This window comes from Alnus glutinosa, chromosome 12 (assembly GCF_958979055.1).
Source record: "Alnus glutinosa chromosome 12, dhAlnGlut1.1, whole genome shotgun sequence".
Lineage (NCBI taxonomy): Eukaryota > Viridiplantae > Streptophyta > Magnoliopsida > Fagales > Betulaceae > Alnus > Alnus glutinosa.
The window spans coordinates 24655065-24676049 of NC_084897.1; the positions used below are offsets into that span (position 1 = coordinate 24655065).

General features: G+C 35.2%; 1 protein-coding gene and 1 non-coding gene across 5 annotated transcripts; one reads left to right on the plus strand and one right to left on the minus strand.

Moving 5' to 3' along the window:
• Positions 1-8033: 8033 nt before the first annotated feature.
• Positions 8034-8106, minus strand: TRNAR-CCU (transfer RNA arginine (anticodon CCU)). The gene has a single exon. It is a non-coding gene; the product is annotated as a tRNA-Arg (tRNA).
• Positions 8107-16062: 7956 nt separating this feature from the next.
• LOC133851752 (receptor-like cytosolic serine/threonine-protein kinase RBK1) lies at positions 16063-20830 on the plus strand. 4 transcript variants are annotated; one of them, XM_062288316.1, is made up of 10 exons: positions 16063-16221; positions 16345-16429; positions 16630-17157; positions 18750-19007; positions 19248-19402; positions 19481-19560; positions 19652-19787; positions 19893-20042; positions 20133-20300; positions 20331-20830. In XM_062288316.1, exons 1-9 carry the CDS (start codon positions 16216-16218, stop codon positions 20289-20291), a joined length of 1557 nt encoding a protein of 518 aa, XP_062144300.1. In that variant the 5' UTR covers positions 16063-16215; the 3' UTR covers positions 20292-20300; positions 20331-20830. The 4 variants fall into 4 exon arrangements, with proteins under 4 accessions (XP_062144300.1, XP_062144301.1, XP_062144302.1 ...); XM_062288317.1 differs by having other exon boundaries at positions 16630-16680; positions 16711-17157; positions 20133-20830; XM_062288318.1 differs by having other exon boundaries at positions 16337-16429; positions 20133-20830.
• The last annotated feature ends 155 nt before the right edge of the window (positions 20831-20985 follow it).

A 20985-nucleotide genomic window follows, 5' to 3' on the forward strand; every position in this document is an offset into this window, starting at 1 on the left:
AAAAAATAAATTAAAAAACAAAAATAAAATAAAATATGGGGTGGTCGGCCACCCCATTTTGCCACTACTGACAAGCTCATAAATGTAATTGCCGCCTAGAGTAATATAATGATCAATATCCAACAAGGACTACTTTTTTACGTCGTCACGTTATTTTAATATAATAACTAAGAGGTGGCCACATAGACACTTTCAACCGTGATCATGATATATGAGTGGTCAACCATCACCTTGGAAGGTAATGGATGGTCGATTATTGCCACCAAACTTTTGAGGGTGGTTGTACAACTCTCGAAGCCATCGGTGATGGTAGCGACCAACCCCCATAAGCAAGATTCAGTGCTCGCGACCACCCTAGTCTCGGATCTGGTATATAACAAACCACGTTAGATCAATTTGTTCGACACTAGATTTAGTGGTCATGATTATCTTGTGTGATAGTTGGAAGTAGTGTTGATTAACAGAGAGGGAGAGGATTTGTGAAACAAAATTATTGGCTAATGTTACAGTGTCACGTTGTATTGCCACGTCAATGTATAAGGCCGATACGTGAAGTTGTGGGTACGTCTTATGTTTAAAAATATATACAATACTATTAAATTGACTGCTTGGGCCTATTTCTTCCTCTCTCTTTTCGTGAAGATGTAGTTTTATGTAGGGTTGGCAAAATTGGTTATTGTGTCGGGTTCGGGTCGACCCGGTTGATCCGACAACCCATTGAGATCAACCTGAACCCGACATAATTAGCTAAACGGGTAGAGCAGGTCAACCCGTTTAGCTAATCCGGTCGTAAACATGTTGTAAATGTGTTGGCGGGTCAAACCGTTTAGACCCTATAACTTTGTGTCGAGTTCGTGTCGGATTCACAAGTCGTATCAAAAATTGTCAACCATAGTTTTAAGATTCGCATTTTGCTTTCCAACTGTCATGTTGTATTTATTGATTCTAAAGAATACAATTGGATATGCACAACATCAGTAAATGTCACAGAGAAGATTAGGATACTCCAAGAGATTAACATTATCTGATCTACTTGTAGGATGCGAATAGGTTATGCTAAATTGGCCCTCTATTTACAATGCATTATAAATGAAATGGGTAATTACTTTTTCCCACATAAATTATTAGTCATTGTCAATATGCTCCCTTGTACTGATACCCTCACCAAAAAAAAACATCGAACTATCATTTACTTACTAAAATCCTCATTCCGTCAGTCAACTTCGTTACAAAATTTGAAATTACTCAAATACCCTAACTTTATAATCAAAATTTACATATAATATTCTCAAAATTAAACAAATAAATAAATAATAAATAAATAAATAAATAAATAAAAAAAAAAAAAAAAGGAAAAGAAAGGGAGTGGTCGCTCACCACTTATGGATTGCATCTGGGGTGGCTCATGGGCCACCCCTGGCCAATGGGGTGGCCACACGGCTCACACGGCCATCCTGAGCTTGCTTTGGGGTGGCTCGTGGGCACGAGCCACCCTAGATGCAACCCAGAAGTGGCGCATGGCTACCCCCCTCCCCTAAGGGGGTGGCTACTGGTCTTTTCCCTTCCTTTTTTTTTTTTTGAATACATATATATATTTTTAAGTTTGATTTTTTTATTAAATTATTGTTTGAAAGTATTTATGTCTTTAAACGAAATTTAACGTATAAAAATATAATATTTCTTCCGATTTAACGAAATTTCCTGATGGAATGAGGATTTTGGTAAGTAAATGGTAGTTTGATGTTCTTTTCTGGTTAGGGTGTCAGTTCATGCAATGGCGGAGACAAAGGAGGGCCCCTAAATTTCTGAAGTTTTTTTTTTTTTTTTTTTTTTTTTTTTAATTTTTTACAGATATCTGAAAAAAAAAAAAAAAAAATTAAAAAGAAGAAAAAAAATGCTGATGATGATGCCCGTCCCCCCTGCTGATAATAAAAGGAAAAAAAAAATACATGGAAAAACCAACCGTCAAAGAAAAAAAAGGCCTATTTTTTTGCAATCAGGAGAGGGAGAGGAAAAAAAAGGCCCAATTACAATACACAAACGATTTTGTTAACCCAAAAAAAAAAAAAAAAAAAAGTGCTTTATTTCTCAACAGAAAAACCAACAGTCAAGGCTCATAAACACGATTTTGCAAAAAAAAAAGAAAGTAATTTATCTATCTGTAGACTCTATAACTCCCACATAGAAAAACCAACCAGTACATGTTTGGGAACACAACAATTTTATAAAAATAAAATAAAATCATTGCCCATTCAGAGACTCTAAAACTCCCACATAGAAAAAAATTAACCATTAGAATCCAAGAACACAAATATATATATATATATATATATATTTAAAAAAAAAAGACACAAACACACAAATCAACAGTCTCTCTCTAGCAACAGTTTCCCCAATAGTCAGAAAGTAGGAGACATATAACCATCGCTACGAGCTCGCCCGCTTGACCACAGCCAGGTCTCGCATCATCCTCTCCGCCTCCCCTTTTGAAAATCTCTCGCACTGTAAGCTTTCATTTTTGTAAGAGGAAGAAATAAGACGAACAAAAAGAGAGATAAGAACAAGAGAGTAGTAGGTGGACGTTGAGGTTTGAGTTTGAGTGTTCGAATAGTCTAGCATCGAGCAATGCGTGAAGTGGACTGAAGTGATGGAAACAGTAGAAAGCTGACAAGGAAGAAGGATCTGGAGGCTTAAGGCGATGAAATATGATTGAATGCCACCCCCACATACCACTTCTTACCACCTCACTTACGTGGCATGTGTTTTTTATTAGTTTAACAAAAAAAATTGAAACTCATTATACTCTCCTTAATTCCCCCTCCCCCCCAACGATGAAACCCTTATCCTCTCTCTCTCTAGCTTGCTCTCTGACCAACCGTCCCTTTCCGGCTGCTCACTCGCTCGTTCTCTGACCGACCGTCCATTTCCTCTCCTTTTTCCGGTGGTTTCTCTGTCTCCGACAACCTCTTTATCGGAGCTCTTTGTCTCCAGCGGTGGAATCCATCTCCGACGAGGTTTGTTTGTACTCTCTCTCTCCCTCTGCTCTTGTTTGTAAGTTCATCTTAATATTTAGCTTAACTCTTGTGCACATAGCAGACTTGGCCATTCTCTCGGTACCTTTCACTTTTTCCTAGTCTTGTGTTTTTTTTTTTTTTTGTTTTTTTTTTTTTTTTTTGTTTCTTAGGGAATTTTTTTTTCTCTTTGTTGAGTTGTTGGTTGCAGTTTTGTAGCTGTTGATCTATGTTTTGGTGTTTAGAGCTTTTTGCTCTTGTTGCTGGTTGGAAGAGTTGTTTGTTTCTTTACTATTTTAATAATAGTTTCATTTATTCATAAAAATTAAAAATTAAAAAAAAAAGTTCATCTTAATCGTGTTAGCTTGGAATAACTTTGTTACTGTTACTTGATTGTGTCATTTTGATTGTTAGGAAGTGATTAGACAACTCTTGAGTTCATAAAATTAGTTTAACATAATCTAATTTTTTTTTGTTAGTTTAACATAAGCTGATTTATAGCATCCTTGTTATATCAAACTAAACTATACTAAATACGATGTAAGCATGTTTTTGCCAAAATTACTATTTTTAGCTCTAGGTTATGCCTTCTTGGTGATACAAATATGCAAACAAACTAAGTTGGTCCAATTACAAACATGTTTTAAGTAGTGGTTGTAGTATGAAATTCTTTGATAGCCATTAAAAAAAAAAAAAGAGTTCAATCAAAATGAGAATTTATGAATTAATTTCTTTGATAGCCTTTCTAGCTATTCTGACAGTAATATTACTAGTGCAGAGCTCGAAAGTTTCCATCTTTTGATGCAGGTCATTACTTCCACGTTGGGAAATCATGTATGATTTTAATGGAACAATGTAATAGTTGATTTTGTGGACATTTAGGTTACATTGTTATGGATCTCTCTTTTTGGATCTCTTTGTTATGGAGCAATGTAACAGTTAATTTTGTAGACATTTAGATTCCATTGTTATGGATCTCTTTTTGGATCTCTTTGTTATGGAACAATGTAATAGTTGATTTTGTGGACATTTATGTTACATTGTTATGGATCTCTCTTTTTGGATCTCTTTGTTGTGGAGCAATGTAATAGTTAATTTTGTAGACATTTAGATTCCACTGTTATGGATCTCTTTTTGGATCTCTTTGTTATGGAACAATGTAATAGTTGATTTTATGGACATTTAGGTTCCATTGTTATGGATCTCTCTTTTTGGATCTCTTTGTTATGGAGCAATGTAATAATTAATTTTGTAGACATTTAGGTTCCATTGTTATGGATCTCTTTTTGGATCTCTTTGTTATGGAACAATGTAATAGTTAATTTTGTGGATATTTAGGTTTCATTGTTATAGATCTCTCTTTTTGGATCTCTTTGTTATGTAACAATGTAATAGTTGATTTTGTGGACATTTAGGTTCCATTGTTATGGATCTCTCTTTTTGGATTTCCTTGTTATGGAATAATGTAATAGTTTATTTTGTGGACATTTAGGTTCCATTGTTATGGATCTTTTTGTTATGGAGCAATGTAATAGTTAATTTTGTAGACATTTAGGTTCCATTGTTATGGATCTCTTTTTGGATCTCTTTGTTATGGAACAATGTAATAGTTAATTTTGTGGACATTTAGGTTCCATTGTTATAGATCTCTCTTTTTGGATCTCTTTGTTATGTAACAATGTAATAGTTGATTTTGTGGACATTTAGGTTCCATTGTTATGGATCTCTTTGTTATGGAGCAATGTAATAGTTAATTTTGTAGACATTTAGGTTCCATTGTTATGGATCTCTTTTTGGATCTCTTTGTTATGGAACAATGTAATAGTTAATTTTGTGGACATTTAGGTTCCATTGTTATAGATCTTCTCTTTTTGGATCTCTTTGTTATGTAACAATGTAATAGTTGATTTTGTGGACATTTAGGTTCCATTGTTATGGATCTCTCTTTTTGGATTTCCTTGTTATGGAATAATGTAATAGTTTATTTTGTGGACATTTAGGTTCCATTGTTATGCTATTCAAAAAAAAGTTCCATTGTTATGAATCTCTTTGTTATGGAGCAATGTAATAGTTGATTTTGTGAACATTTAGGTTTCATTGTTATGCTCTTCAAAAAAAAGTTTCATTTGTGATTATTGAGGTGTTCAAAGCAATCCATAATCAATTTGACTAGAATAACAATGTTATGAAAAGAACAGTCAAAAGTGATTCGTTATGAGTCACTTGAAATACTTAAAAATTGCAAAAGAAATGAATCTATATTGTATCCCCAAGTATTGCACATCACAAAAATGGCTCTAGGAATGCAAAACTAATTCCAAGTTATTTTTCTATAAAATCTACATGTAAAAGATAAAATAAAACAAGATGATCAAGCTAACCATAGTTAGCACCTTGAAACATATAACAAATCAGGAGCATGCTCCCACTCGCAAGAAGTTCACATTCCCTCCTGCTAAAGCTGAAAAGTATGACAGGATCATATGGACGTTGAATGATCATTTTTACCATCTAGAAGATGTCACTTTTTTTTCTTCACCAACTCTTTCCCTTTTCAATTTTCAATTTTCTCAACAACCAAAGTGAAATCCAAGGCTGGAAATTTTCCACACACATAAAACACACTCACCCATTCAGAATTTCCTTTCCTTTTAGAAATAAAGAAAGCTAAAACTTTCACCTAGATCATTATCACATTTCACATTCTAGGAAACATCATGAGAATGTCCCAACCCAATTCATTATGTTACATTAGAAGTCCCGAAAATAAAATAAACCCCACCAACCCAGATCGGCCATTACATGTCATTTGACTGAAACTGAAATTGATCAACAAAGAGAAATAATGCCCTACTAAATCAAGGCCCACAAGCCTCCTTATTCCCACAAAATACCTAGAAATCAAAACTGTAGTTGCGAAATTGAATATGAAATGGAAATCGTGTGGCTTGTGATAAACTGGGGGAGAGGGAGGGGCTCGATCGGCGAGTGGGAGGGAGAGAGAGAGAGGGGGGGCGGCGGTTTGGGGGAGGAAAAAAATTGGGGGAGAGGGAGGGGCTCGACTAGCGAGCGAGAGGGAGAGAGAGAGAGAGAGAGGGGGAGAGACGATACAAACAAACCTCGCCGGAGACAAAGAACGCCTTCAAAGAGGCTGCAGGAGATAAAGAAACTGCCGGAAAAAGGAGAGGAAATGGACAGCCGGCCGAAGAGCGAGCGAGCTAGAGAGAGAGAGTTGAGAGAGAGAGGAGAGGGGTTTCAGCGTGGGGGAGGGGAATTGGGGAGGTGGGGGGAAAAATTAGGGAGAGTATTTAAAAGATTAGAGTTTCAAGTTTTTTTTTTTTTTTTTTTTTTTTTTAATAATAAAAAAATACCTGCCACATAAGTGAGGTGGTGATGAGTGGTATATGGGGGTGGCGCTCAATCATTTCCCTAAGGTGATACAATCATTTCAAAATGGTATTAGTTTTATTAAATTGTATTCTTTTTTCTAGTAACTTTTCAATGTCATTTGTGGTTGTGTTAATAGCCACACTTTATTTATTTATTTATTTATTTCTTTTTATAAAATAGTATTATATTATTTTGTCAATAAAACTTAAATAAGCAAATTAATATTAAAGGCGTTATTACGTAAAAGGGGTTAATAAAGTATTATTATTCATAAACACAAACAGTACATTTTACATTTTTATAAAACAATATTATGAAAGCTTCAATAAAAACTTAAATTCCTGAAAGCTTCAATTCAGATTTGATACTCAATGATTTTGTTTCTCAAAGGGCGCGTAGGATGCAATTTTACACACCTTGTATTTTGTATTTTCTTTTTTTCTTTTCTTTTCTTTTCTTCTTCTTCTTCCTTTTTTTTTTTTTTTTTTTTTTTTTTTTTTTTTTTGTATTAGTGCCTACATGTTAACTTATATATCAATTTGGCATATATTTATGAAGTTTGATAGATAGATAAATTTTTTTGTGATACATATATTATGTTATAATTTATATTTTGAATTGTAATTACCATACTTTTATATATTATAATAAAAATATAGTATATAAAAAGAACAAAAAAAAATTATTTATCACTATATTTTATAATTTTAATTCCGCCTCTACTAAGACAGATTCTTGGCTCTGCCACTGAGTTTATAAAAACATATTGACAATAGCTGGTAGTTCATGGAGGAAAAATATAATTACTCCTAAATGAAAATTGTTTGTTTCTAAGCATAAGAACTATTTTATTTTAGAATATCAAATATTGACAAGGCTCGTGATGTAGGTACATGAATCAAGGGGTTAATCCAAAATGGTAGTGTTATTATTATGGGGGGTAATTACCTTTTTCCCCCATGAACTACCAAAAAATGTGCGATGCCCCCATGAACTACCAACTAGACCAAAATAGGAAATTCAACTACCAAAGACAACCATTTTCCCCCCTTCCGTCAGTTAGAGGGGTTAAAAGAAATAGTCAACAGGTCATGTGTCGTTTTACATGGGGGCATTTTGGAAGATGATGGTAGTTCATGGGGGGAAAAGAGGAAGATGGTGGTAGTTTATGGGGGAAAAAAAGGAAGAAAATAAGGGTAAAACGGCGTGTGACCGTCATGTGACCCGTTAACCGTTTGTTTTAACCCCTTTGACTGACGGAAGGGGGGAAAATGGTTGTCTTTGGTAGTTGAATGCTCTATTTTGGTCGAGTTGGTAGTTCATAGGGCATCGCGCATTTTTTGATAGTTCATGGGGAGAAAAGGTAATTACCCCTTATTATAGAGATGTTGATTATGATGATCTAAGAAAGAAAGAGAGTATAGTGATTGCACTATGTTCAATTAATTATGGTAATTACCTTTCTTTTTATTAATATTCAATTGAAAACTACAAAGGATCATATTCACACCAAAAAAAAAAAAAAGATTTTTATTTTTAATTTCACCCTTATGGCTTTGCTTTACAAAACAAGTCTCGAGGGATAAACAAAAATAAATGATTTGGCAAAAACGACCACTGACCATGAGCACGCGCGCCAGGTAGGGGTCGAACCTACGACTTTCTGCTTAGGAAACAGACGCTCTATCCACTGAGCTACAGGCGCTCGTTACAACACTCTCTTTGCACTCTATCTATAAATAACATAATAGTTGCTTCCATGCTATTTTAATAGTATTTTTGATCCTTTCTAATGATTGAGAAATTCGAGACTGACTGCCAGGGGCTGGGACCGCTGGGTCCCCTCCTATTGAGAAGCCACCTATTTCCTCGAATGCGATGAGAGTCGGTTATGAGAATTATACAAACAGTTTTTTCTTGCATTTTATTTTATTTTATTTTATTTTTTTTTTATAGATACTTGCTAAACAGATTACATCAAAAAGAAAAATACAAAATAAAACACGATTGGGCTGGGCAACCCAAGAACAAAGCTAAGAATGAAAGTACGCGGGGGCAATGCTTCCGAAGATGCGGGCCCTTTGGCTTGAGGCACGGATGCCACAAAGCCTGGGTCACCAGTAAAGGTGATTTGAAGAGTGTATTGAGTCACAAGGACCCAAACACCTCGATTACAGGGGTAAACATAGAAAAAGTAAAACAAGTAAGCCTAAAAAAACAAGAAATTAAAAACAAACACAACAGAAATGCAGAAGCAAAAGGCGGAGATAGGAGGGGAAAATATCCATCCTAGTAGACCCGAGCCAACAAGGTCCAATGGGGTCGAAAAAACTGGGCCTAAAATCACAAGCCCCATGGGCCAGGAAATAGGAGGGGAAAATATCTGTCCTAGTAGACCCGAGCCAACAAGGTCCAATGGGGTCAGAAAAACTGGGCCTAATATCACAAGCCCCATGGGCCAGGTAAGTCGGCCAGTTCTTTATTACTGTTTATGCATGCTCGGCAAAGGATCAAGCAACGCCTCTAATACGGCCAATAGATAACATAATTTGACACCCAAGAACAATCGCAAGAGGTAAAGCATTTGGTACTATTACCTTGCCAAAGCCATACCACACTGGCGAATGGCACTTGACAAGGGTAGCATCTCACTAGAGGACAATAGCGGAATGCCATACTAGAATAGGAGCCTATCCAATCGCCAACGACATATGGGCAATGTCTTTTATCTTTTATGGCTAAATAAACATCTGGTCTGAATTGTAAAAACTTTATTTTTTAGATTTTAAGTTTCAATTTGCATTATAGATAATACTTCAATTTTAAGAAATTATCGAATTAGTACCTCGGTTAAGGCCTCCGTCCAAAAACTAACGGCCCGTCATGTGCCCACACATGAGGGTTGACACATGTCACAATATAAAAAATTACAAAAATAAAAAATCTTTAAAAATTAATTATAAAATTAAAAAAAAAAATTATTAAAAACTTTTTGTTATAAAAAAGAAAAGAAAAAGAAGATGGTGGCCAAGAGGGTGGCTGACCACCCTAATGACCGGTCTGGGGTGATTGAATCACTCCCATAGGTGATTTGGCCACCCCATGATAGAAAAAAAATAAAATAAAAAAATGAAGTGTTTTGGCCCTTCAGGGTGGCCAAACCACCTCCAAGGGCCACAGGGGTGGTTTGGTCACCCCTAGGTTGGTCTCGAACCACCCGCATGGGCTACAGGGGTGGTTCGGCTACCCCCAGACGGGCTGGCTTGGGGGTGGCCGAACCACCCCCATGGCCCCGAAGGCCAAAACGCTTCAATAATTTTTATTTTTTTGCTGCCATGGGTTGGCCAGACCACCCCACCAAGAGGGTGCCACCCCCTTGGCAAAAATGGGGGTGGCCGACCACCCCCATGGTGGCCAAGGATTGGCTCAGCCACCCCTCTTATTTTCTTTTTCTTTTTTTGGATAATTGCATCATTGGTTCTTGTGATATGCCATAATTACAAATCACTCTATGTGGTTTAAAAAGTTCATGGGAGGTCATTGTAGTAAACTATAATTACAAATCGATCCATGGAGTAAAATTCCCTAAATTTTTTTAACATATTCTGTTAAATGTAATGTCAGCTCTACGTCAAATCAATAAGATGGCGACACGTGTCTATCTTAATAAAAAAATATAAATTTATTAAAAAATAAATAAATAAACTTATTTTTTTAAAAAAGAAAAAGAAAAAATGGAAGGGCAAAGGGGTGGCTTGGCCCCTGGATCTTCTAGGGGGCCACCCCTTCCTTTTTTGTTGTTGTTGTTGTTGTTTTTTTTTTAATTTTAATTTTAATTTTTTTTAAAAAAAATAAGTTTATTTATTTATTTTTAATAATTTTTTTTTTTATTAAGATGGACACGTGTTGCCATCTTATTGGTTTGACGTGACGCTGACGTGGCATTTAACAAAATTTGTCAAAAATTTTAACAGAATTTGACTCCAATGATCGATTTGTAATTATAGTTTACCACAAGGACCTCTCACAAACTTTTTAAACCATAGGAAGTGATTTGTAATTATGGTATGAATAATGATTGTTGTACACCAAGTGTACAACAATCATACAACACCCCTTCACAAGGGGTGGGCCCCACACACTGTGGGACCTACCCCTTGTGAAGGGGTGTTGTATGATTGTTGTACACTTGGTGTACAACAATCACTCCCCTTATGGTATACCACAGAGACTAATAGTACAATTATCTTCTTCTTTTTTTCAATAATTTTTTTTTTTTTTTTTTTTTTTTTTTTTTTTTTTTTTTTTTTTTTAAGTTTTCAATTTTTTATATTACAGCACGTGTCAACCCTCAGGGATTGAGGGTTGACACATGGCAGACTGTTATTTTTTGGACGAAGAACTTAACCGATGTACTAATTCGGTCATTTCCCAAAACTGAAGTATTATATGTAATGTGAATTGAAATTCAATAACTAAAAAAATAAAGTTTCTAAAGTTCATGGACCAAAAAAATATTTAACCCTATTTTTTATTGATTTAAGTATCAGAGGCATCATTTGTGGCATCTCAGCAAGTCTTGGTGTTTACCCATACTTTCTTTCGCAGGCATTGATACAACATTATCAATATTAAAATGATTAACTTTCCTCTTTATCATTTTGTTGATTTGTTCTTCCAGCCTCCAGGAACTTTGGTGAATCTTGTTTAGAGTTAGTTTGACCTCTTGAACATTACACAATTCCATCAAGATTAATAGAAATGCTCTTTTGTTACAATATTTGTGAGATCGAGCAGGTGGAAGTAATTGTCCTTTCAAGTTTTTCAATGGTAATACTTAGGAGATCGAGCTTCTGTTGCAGCACTACATGACCTGATGCCCAGGCAGCTATGAGCTTGGATGGCATGCACTGAGCTATGAACTTGGCAGCATCATATTTATAAGTTTAACATTTCTGCTTCTATCTTATAATTTCACTATAATTATAGTGATTGCACTTTACTGATAATCAGTCATTGAATCACCCCTTATATACTCTTTATAAAATGCAGAGAGTAGCCCAAAGAACCATTCTCTGCTGATAGATTCTGATTCAGTCAGGCCTTATCCGAAGCACTTAACCCACATGCGGGTTTTATCATTTTGTAGACTCTGGTGGAATATTTGTCCAAATGCATGGTCTCACATGTATGCCAAATGTTAGCGACCCATTTTTGGTTGTTTATTATTAGGTTGTGGAGGAGCAACTGATCCATCTTTTGGGGCATACCTTAACTACCCCAACAGTGCCATCATCCCCAGATATCTTCACCCATTTCACTCTCTCTTCTCGGTTGGTGTTCTACTATTTTTTGTTGGTATTCTCTTGAGAAAAGTATAGTATTAAAAACGTACGTCAAAGAGAATTCAGTTAAACGCACTTCCCTAACTGAAGTGACGGCCTTTGGAGACTTGGTGAGGTTGGTGGGTTCATGTTCTCGGATTATATATGTTAACGGGTTTAGTTCACCCACTCTGTTTGATTGACTCTTCCCCACTAGCTTTTTATATGTACGACTTTATTGATTGCGATAGCGGCAGCTTGGTTAGGGATGATAACTAATTCAATTAACATCAAATTATCAAACTTTAGCTTGGTTAGGGGCGATAACTAATTCAATTAACATCAAATTATCAAACTTTCCTTTCAAATCATTTTGACAACTTTACAATGTCCTTGCTAATATCGAGGTGGACTAAAAAGGCTAAGAGGTTAAAGCTGTCTTAAAAAAGATAAGGTTTGTTTGAGTGTGTAATTTTTTTTTTTTGGGTTTTGTATTTTAATATTTTTTATTATATTTAAAATTGCGAGTACAAAAAAAAATTATTTTTTAAAATTATGTTTGGATGGTTTAAAGAACTTGAGATAAAATTAAAAAAAATTAGATAAAACTTGAGTATAGTTTGAATTTAAAACATTCACCCAAACATATTTTTCAAAAATAATACAAAAACATTGGTTACCCAAACATGCCCTAAAGTCTTCTTGAAAAATAAAAACATTTAAAATAAAGAAATAATATATACTACAACTTTATCTCATTGAGTATCGATCTTTATATATATATATATATATATATATATTACAACTCTGTTACAATGGTTCAAATAGCTGATGATCACTACCGCATCAGCTCAATGGAATAAAAGTAGGATGATATTATTCATTATCTTATATAGTCAAACATTAATAAAATTAAATGTCTCTTGCTATTTTGCTTTTCAAAACAAACAAATAAAGAAATATGAACAACAATTTATAAGGTAATTAATTTAAATAAACAAATGTTTTATTAAATTAAAATAAATATTAGAAAAATGTCACTATAATTTGTAACTTTTAAGCCTTAAAATTTATCGAGCATGCCTTGTTGATATAAGGTCATACATAAAAACCCTAATTAGGAATTTGGTTGGTCTCTTTCCATCAAGTACCTTACAAAATTAACATGACAGTTCACGTAATAGTTAAGGTGTGTTTGAGATTACGATTTTATGGACAATAAGTGGCTAAATGCGATTTTAAACCAAATTGCAGAACATAAATCGTTTGGAAATTGCGTTTTTAAAAATTACGATTACAAAATTTAAAAAATCTGCTTTTTCAAATTGCAGGTAAAATGATGTTTTTTAAAAACGCATAATTTTAAATGGTGATTTGCGATTTTAAAGGTTAAACTACGATTTTGCCAAACGCTTAGTTGTGTTTTTTTTTTAAAAATAATTTTTTCAAATCTCACATTTTAAAATCGTTATTTTAAATAACAATTTTTGAAATCGCAAACTCAAACGAATCCTTATTATATTAGTTACTAAAATGTGAATTATGATATTGCACTTCCTACGTTTAAAAACTGATATGGCAGTTTACCTGGCCTGTTAATTATGATGTTAACTACTAAAAGGTGGACAATCAAATATATATATATATATATAATAGTAAAAGTTATAAAACTTGGATCATTTTCCTTCCATCAACGTGGAATAAAATTTCATTGTATCAACATTAAAGAAGTATATTAGGTTGTTCGGGAATCAATCTTCCTTCCTTCAACATATGATAATTAATTATTTGAAGTCAAATGGAAGATTTTATTTTACTTTATTTTTTTAAAAATGGAAGAAATAAGTTTGGGACGGTCGATTAATCTACTGCATCCATAAAATGGTGATTCTCATTTTGTGAATCATGACGCATGCACGTGACTTTTCTATCCACATAGGATATTTATTATTCAGTACGTAATTAATCTTGCTTTTGTTTTGTTTATGGCTGATATAGATCGACAACATCGTTTTAGTTGAGTGGTGGGTAAAGATCCTACTGTTTGAGGTCTTAAACCCCCCCGCCAAAAATAAAAAAGAAAGAAAAAAGAAAAAGAAAAAGAATAATTTAGGTGAAGATAAAATGGCATTAATTCCTTTAATGTAGAGTTAATTCATTTATTGACCTTTTCTGCCAGGGATCAAGTGTATAGTTATTAATAGAGGATTTTTTGAATGAGTTACAAAATAGGAGATGGTCTTCTATTAATTAGTACTCTAAATTCCATTTGTTATAATATTTATTTAAAATATTAAGCCTATTATTTTTTACAAGCTTAAACTTTTAAAACATGTGGTGATTTATCATGTGCCAAAGTAGATGTTATAAGTTTGAATAACGACTCCAAAATTTATGTAATTTAACTTAAGTATTTTACGTATTAGGCATCATTTATTGAAAAGAAGTATTAGAATATTAATTTAAATGATAAAGTCTTTCATTTTTCTATCTTTTTTTTTTTTTTGGGGGGTGGGGGGGGGAATACATTGTAGTTAAGCATCTTCCTCTTATGTGAAAGCATTTAAATTAAGAAACTTAAACTGATCAACATTCAAAGGATCACGTGTTTAATTTTTTTTTTTCAAAGGACCACATATTATTTTAAAAAAAGCCATCATCTGAAATTAACCATGATTGGCCAAAAAAATTATGTCTAACAAGGATTAAATATTGGCGAAGTAAGACGTTTTAAGAATCATATCTGTTCGATTAAGTATTCGAATTGTTTGAACACCGCTCTCTGTACTCCTAATATTTATATAGATTATCTTATTACAGTGTAATAAAACAATTTTATTACACCCAATCGGGATCCGAAAAGAAGACACAAGTCTCACTTGCATGCATTGGTAATTTGGTGTCATCATCTAATAATGTTGTTGTTAGGCAAGACGTCCTCCTCAAAGCTTCCTTATAGGTTTTGTCTTCAAAGGACCAAGGCCAAGACATAATAAAGCTTCCTTCAAGAAGAAGACACTTTTATTAGTGGTAATATGCAATGCCTCCTTGTCTCATGTCCATGATGAATACGAAGACCTCATGCTTATAGTGGTGGTTCCTTCAAGCATGCGCTGATCATTATTCAACGTGATCATAAATTACACATTAATTTTGTTAAAAACAGAACAGAAGACAAATTAATTGGAGTTTGGTATGTTGAAATGCGACACTATTGAAATCACATTTTCGCTACAAATAAGGGGTGCGTTCGTCTTATCCATTAAAAAAAAAAACATGATTTTTTTTGAACGAAATATCTGAGTATTTAATTAATTAAAAATTACTAGTATAAAGTTCTTATATTACAAATTAAAGCATAAAGCTCTGCAAAATCATAGTCACATCTTATGAGGCTGCATTGTCATAAATACAAACAAAATTCTTACAATAAAGTGTTATTTATGACTTTTAACTTCCACTAACCTAAGTACAAAAATAGTTAATGAGTAGATATGTTCCGTTCCGAGCAGACTAAAAAGTAGTTTGGGACACTATTTTTTAAAAAGAGAAATGATTCCTACACTCATTTCTCACAACAGCCCCACAACAAGCTGACGTGGCTGGTAATATTTTATTATTTTTTTACAAAAAGAAAAAAAAAAAAAATAAAAATATTACCAGCCACATCAGCTTGTTGTAGGGCTGTTGTGAGAAATGGGTGTAGGGATCATTTCTCTTTTAAAAATATTAATTTTACTGAGAACTTATTTACATTTTAAAATTACTATTTTTTTAACCATACATTTTTAAAACTGCTAAATCAAACTAATATAAACCTCTTTGTGCAAATAGCAGAATTCACCGGAAAATCTATGAAGGATTTCGTCCTGTCATCCAAATGTTAAGAAACATTCAAAAATAAAATAAATAAATAAATAAATAAATTAGAAAAAGAAACCTCCAAAACATTTTTGGCAATGCACCCATGTGTCGTACGGACATGGGTGTTCACATGACCATAGAAAAATCAAAGAAAATAAAAAGATTTTGGAACACATACATAAAAAATATCTTCCTTCTCAATTCCGAAGCTGCCCTTGAAAACTTTGAAATATTACATACATTTATTTTCATGGGTCGTTATATTTCCCCCCCCCCCCCCCCCCCCCCCCCCCCCTCACGAGGCACAACGCTGTCAACCGTTAGTCGCGGCAAAAATCACGAACGTAAAGACCAACGGCCAGGATTTCATCACTAAAACAATATTTTTTTTTTAAAAAAAAAAAAAAAAGAGTTTAAGAAATAACACTGGGAATTTGAAAACATACGTTAAATAAGGGGAAAGGTGTATAAATATAGCATATATTCCAAACACCCTCGAACCGGTTTTCGCTTGCTCTGAACCTCCAAGAATAACCACCTCCCAAAGATATACCATTTTTAACGACCTTGTCTCTCTGTCTCGTCCTATTCTCTGGTCTTGATCATCTCTGGACTCCCCGAATGTAATGAAGGTTGTTCTTTTTTGTTTGTTTGAGTATTTGGTTTTTTGTTTTTTGTTTTTTGTTTTTTGTTTTTGTTTTTGTTTTTATTTTTCCCCTTACCGCCTTATGAGGCTCTTTCTTCCAGGATTATAGGTGGTCTGGGTCTTAACCGGGTTTGGATTCAAAAGTTTCGGGAAATCTGAGAAGATCCAGGACACCTTAACCATGTCTGTTGAAGGTAAAACATTTGTATTAATTTCAATTTTAGTTATCTTTGAACGTGTGAAATCAAACGTCTCTGAAACGGCGTGTCATATAATTACTGGCTTTGATGAAGAGCAACGTTTAGTTTTCTTCCCCTTTGTTTTCTCGGGAACCAAACGAAGGGTCGGGGTTTTCCATTGCTGAAGTTGCTCTTTCATGTTATGGCTTTCGCAGAGACCAGAGGCGAAACAGAGGAAAACCCAGAAAAAAACCCAGAAATAGAAACAGAGCCAGAGCCAGAAATAGAAGCAGAGCCAGAGCCAGAGCCAGAAATAGAATCACATGTTGCTATAAAAAAGTTGGAACTTTCCGACGATGACGAGTCGTCCCCAAGAGGTGTACTGGAAATCCCTGTTCTGGGTACACCGGACTCGGAACACAGTGGGAGCAGCAGCTTCAGCTCGTCGTGTGTCTCACCGCCCCAAAAACCGACGGTGACTCCTCAACTCCGAGAGAGCCACGGTGGGTCGCAGTGGAAGTCAGTGATCGAGGCCTTGAAGAAGAAATCGAGGAGGAGGTTCTCGACCATCCCGTCGCTGGGTGCGAGCCACGAGGTTTCGAAGAAGAATCTGAGGTGGAAGTTGGCTCGGATTCGGAGCGCCGAGGAAGGGATTGATAACGGCGGGGTTTCGATGCCCAAGCCGTCGTGGAGGAACTTTGACTATGCCGAGCTTGCGGCTGCCACGGATAATTTCAGTCCCGGTGAGAACAAACATCTTCCTCTGTTTTTTGTCTCTTTTCTTATTTTTGTGCTTTTAAACGTATTCTGCGTTGAAAGGATTATTCTAAAAAATCTAAATACGACAAATACAATACTTTGTCATCTAAGCCTAACTTTGAAGTTTCTTAACATAATCGGAATCCCTCGAGTCAAGTTTCGAATTTAAAATTGTTTATTTGTAGACTAATAAAATAGACAAAAATTTAAGAATTGTTTTAACATATCTAATATCTATAGCTAAAAGCCACTTAAACTTTTACCAACCCAAATACCAATCAAGCCGCAGACGGTACGTTTGCTGACTAACTTTGTCGTATTTATGGATTAGGATCTTTGTTATATTATAATCTGGCCAGCTTAAAAGATGGGGTTATCCCAAATAAATGAGTTTTTAGACTATCTGAAGTAGATTCTGCAAGCCTTCTCTTGTGCTGTTTAAATTTCTGTAAAATTTAAACAGCCTAATTATAAAAGATCCTTGTACAAAAATAAATTAGGTCAGCCTAATAACATAGTCCTCATCTCATATTTATAGTCTCTTATTGTAAACCATTGAATGTGTTTCGGGCTAAGGAGGAGGAGAAGAACAACAACAAACCATTGATTGTATGAATCTGCACTCCCCTGGCAGAACTAGTACGGAAAATGATAGGCAGGGGACACTCATCCGTCCCCTGTCCTATTTTTAATAATAAAATAATATATTATATTTTTTTTTCATTTAGTCTTTTGATTTTTTCACATGCTTGTTGACCGAGAAATTGCGAGCAGACGCCAATTTGTGGGACCGGCCTAAAACTTTTCTTTGTGGGGCGACTTTTTGACCAAATTTTGATTGGATGCCAAAACACGAAAGAGATTGTGGGTCCTGGCTGCTTGAGCTTGACCCCTGTACCTAACCTCGGAAGTCGGAAAAACCTAGGCATGCCGGTGGTTTGTGTCGCCGGTGGGTCCTTGCTCTAGTTGACCACCTGCGGCAGCAAGTTTTGAGTAGGTTTGGAGAGTAAGTTGCTGATAGTGAAACATGTCTGCAAAGAACTTGTTTGCTATCTCAAAGATGTTTTCTCTTGTTTTTTCATGTTTTTCTCATTTAAGTCTAATAGTACGCCACTCACTTTTTATTTTATTTTTTTTCAGAGATTTTCCTCAATATTCCTTGAATTTGGAACTAAAGATTAACCCAAATCTTCTTTCGGTCTCACTCTTTTTTCTTTTCTTTTTTTTTTTTTTTTTTTTTAAATTTTAAAAAAAGAAAACTTTTGAAGGGGTCAACTTTATGCAGTTAGCTGCTGAACTTTAATGTGATGACTGCACCTTTAAGTAAAGGTTGTTGACAAGCTTTTTGTCAGAATTGGGTCATTGTTTGCAACAGTTTTCTGGCCTACATGTTTGACTAGTTAAATCAATGGTACTAGACGTAGACGTAGAGGCTAGAAGACATATTCAATGATTTGAGGCCACCCACGTTGCATCCATCTGATTGAATAGTACTCATGAGTTCTAGATAAATTGTCAATATTTATTGGCTATTATTTTGGAGTATGGCTCTAATTTTTGTGTCAAAATTTGACAGAGAACTTGATTGGGAAAGGCGGGCATGCAGAGGTGTACAAAGGATGCTTATCCGATGGTCAAGTTGTAGCAGTAAAAAGGATAACAAAAAAAGAGAAGAAAGATGAGGATAGAATTAGCGATTTCTTGTCAGAGCTTGGAATTATTGCACACATAAACCATCCCAATGCTGCTCGATTGCTTGGTTTTGGTATTGATGGTGGTCTACACCTTGTCCTTCAATTTTCCCCGCATGGCAGCCTTTCTTCTCTGCTATTTGGTGCTCTCTCAATCTCTTTAATTCTCGATTCTTTTTACATAAGACAATGAACGTACATGGCAATGTTCATCTTTATAGCAATTTGTGTTGTTCATTCTGCCACATCGATCTCTGCTTCTGTTCTAGACAAAGTTTTGAACTGATGGAAATTCCCCACTTGAACCCACTCAGAACAATAATGTTAAGCAATGATCATGGATTTATTTGGCTGATGAAGAGACATCAACATCATCATTTCAGGTTCATCCGAGTGTCTGGAGTGGAAGATGAGGTTTAAGGTGGCTGCAGGGGTAGCGGAAGGATTGCAATATCTCCATCACAAGTGCCACAGGCGTATTATTCATAGAGACATCAAAGCCTCTAATATATTACTCACCCAAGATTACGATGCTCAGGTATTTTTGTTAGCGATCAAGGACTGCATTAAAAATGGAATAAGTAGAATTTTGAGACCTCATATCTTTGACATGCAGATTTCTGATTTTGGACTCGCAAAGTGGCTGCCGGAAAAATGGGCGCACCACGTTGTCTTCCCCATTGAGGGCACATTCGGGTTAAGAATGCTGCAGCTTCAATGATTTGCTTGTAGCATTTCTCATTTCAAACTTCAAAGGGTTAAAGTGTCATCTTTTTATGGACTTCAGGTATTTGGCTCCTGAATATTTTATGCATGGAATTGTTGATGAGAAAACCGATGTATTTGCATTTGGGGTTTTGTTGCTGGAGCTCATAACTGGTCGCCGTGCTGTTGATTCAAGCCGACAAAGCCTTGTCATCTGGGTATGCTTTTGCTGATGTTATAACCAGCATATTTGCAGTTGATGAGAAATCTTCTACAGATATAAATGACTAGTCTTTCTTTCTTTTCTTTCTGACTATGCATAGGCAAAACCCCTGCTGGACAGGAGTAGTGTTAAGGAATTAGCAGATCCTCGACTAGAAGATGCTTACGATCCCAGTGAGATGAGACGTGCCATGTATACGGCTTCGGTGTGCATCCACCACTTACCCGGCATGCGTCCACAAATGAACCGGGTATGATATATCATGTATGCTATCTCTTCAGTTTCAAGTTACCTGCTAGACTGATTAATTACTGATACGCAAATTTGGGCATTCATGCAGGTTGTTCAGCTACTAAAGGCGGATGATGTAAATCTCGAACTGAACCAAAAGCCGTCGGCGTCGAGATCGCTCCTCTTCAATGCTTGTGACCTGGAAGACTATACTTGCACGAACTATCTCAATGACCTCAATCGTCACAGGCAACTTGTGATGGAGTAATCCTCAGCATCTGCCCTGGAGTGTTCCTTATTGCTCGTCTCTGTGACAGTTGTAAATTGGTATGGCCCTGCAGTTTTATATAATGTGGGTGAAGCCGGAAGTTTCACCAGCTGGTGTTTTTCCTCAGTCTTTAAACGTGATGTAGCTTTGTTGTCTGTCCTAAACCTATAGAGCTAAGTAGTGAAAGCGGCGTATTTAAGATCCCCCAATCACATGGGAAACCTCTCCACAAGCAACAAAAGAAAATTTGTGTACAGGGTGTTTGTGTTGCAATTTGCAAAGTTGGAAATCCAATCTATTTAAGTTCTCCAATACCTTGTTTGGAAGTAAACTATATTGGATTTCTTCTTCTTTTTGTTTTTAGCACAAATTCATATGCTAATTTAGGATTCGGTTATGTGAAAATACTCAAATATTGTACCCTTTCTTTTTTCTTCCATGAAATTTATATTGGGTACGAACTCCAAACGCCCTTTTCAATGATCGGACTTTGTAACAGTTTGATTAACTGAATTGAATTATAGGGTTGATTTATGAAATTGTACATGAAATGGATGAATGAAACTAGAGAATATGATGAATTGATGAAAGAAATAGAAGAATAATGAAATCTGTATTGAAATTTTGCAATTCGAGGAGCCAAAAGCTCCTAGAGCAATTAAAGGTACGCACACTTCAATTAACTCTTCGTTAA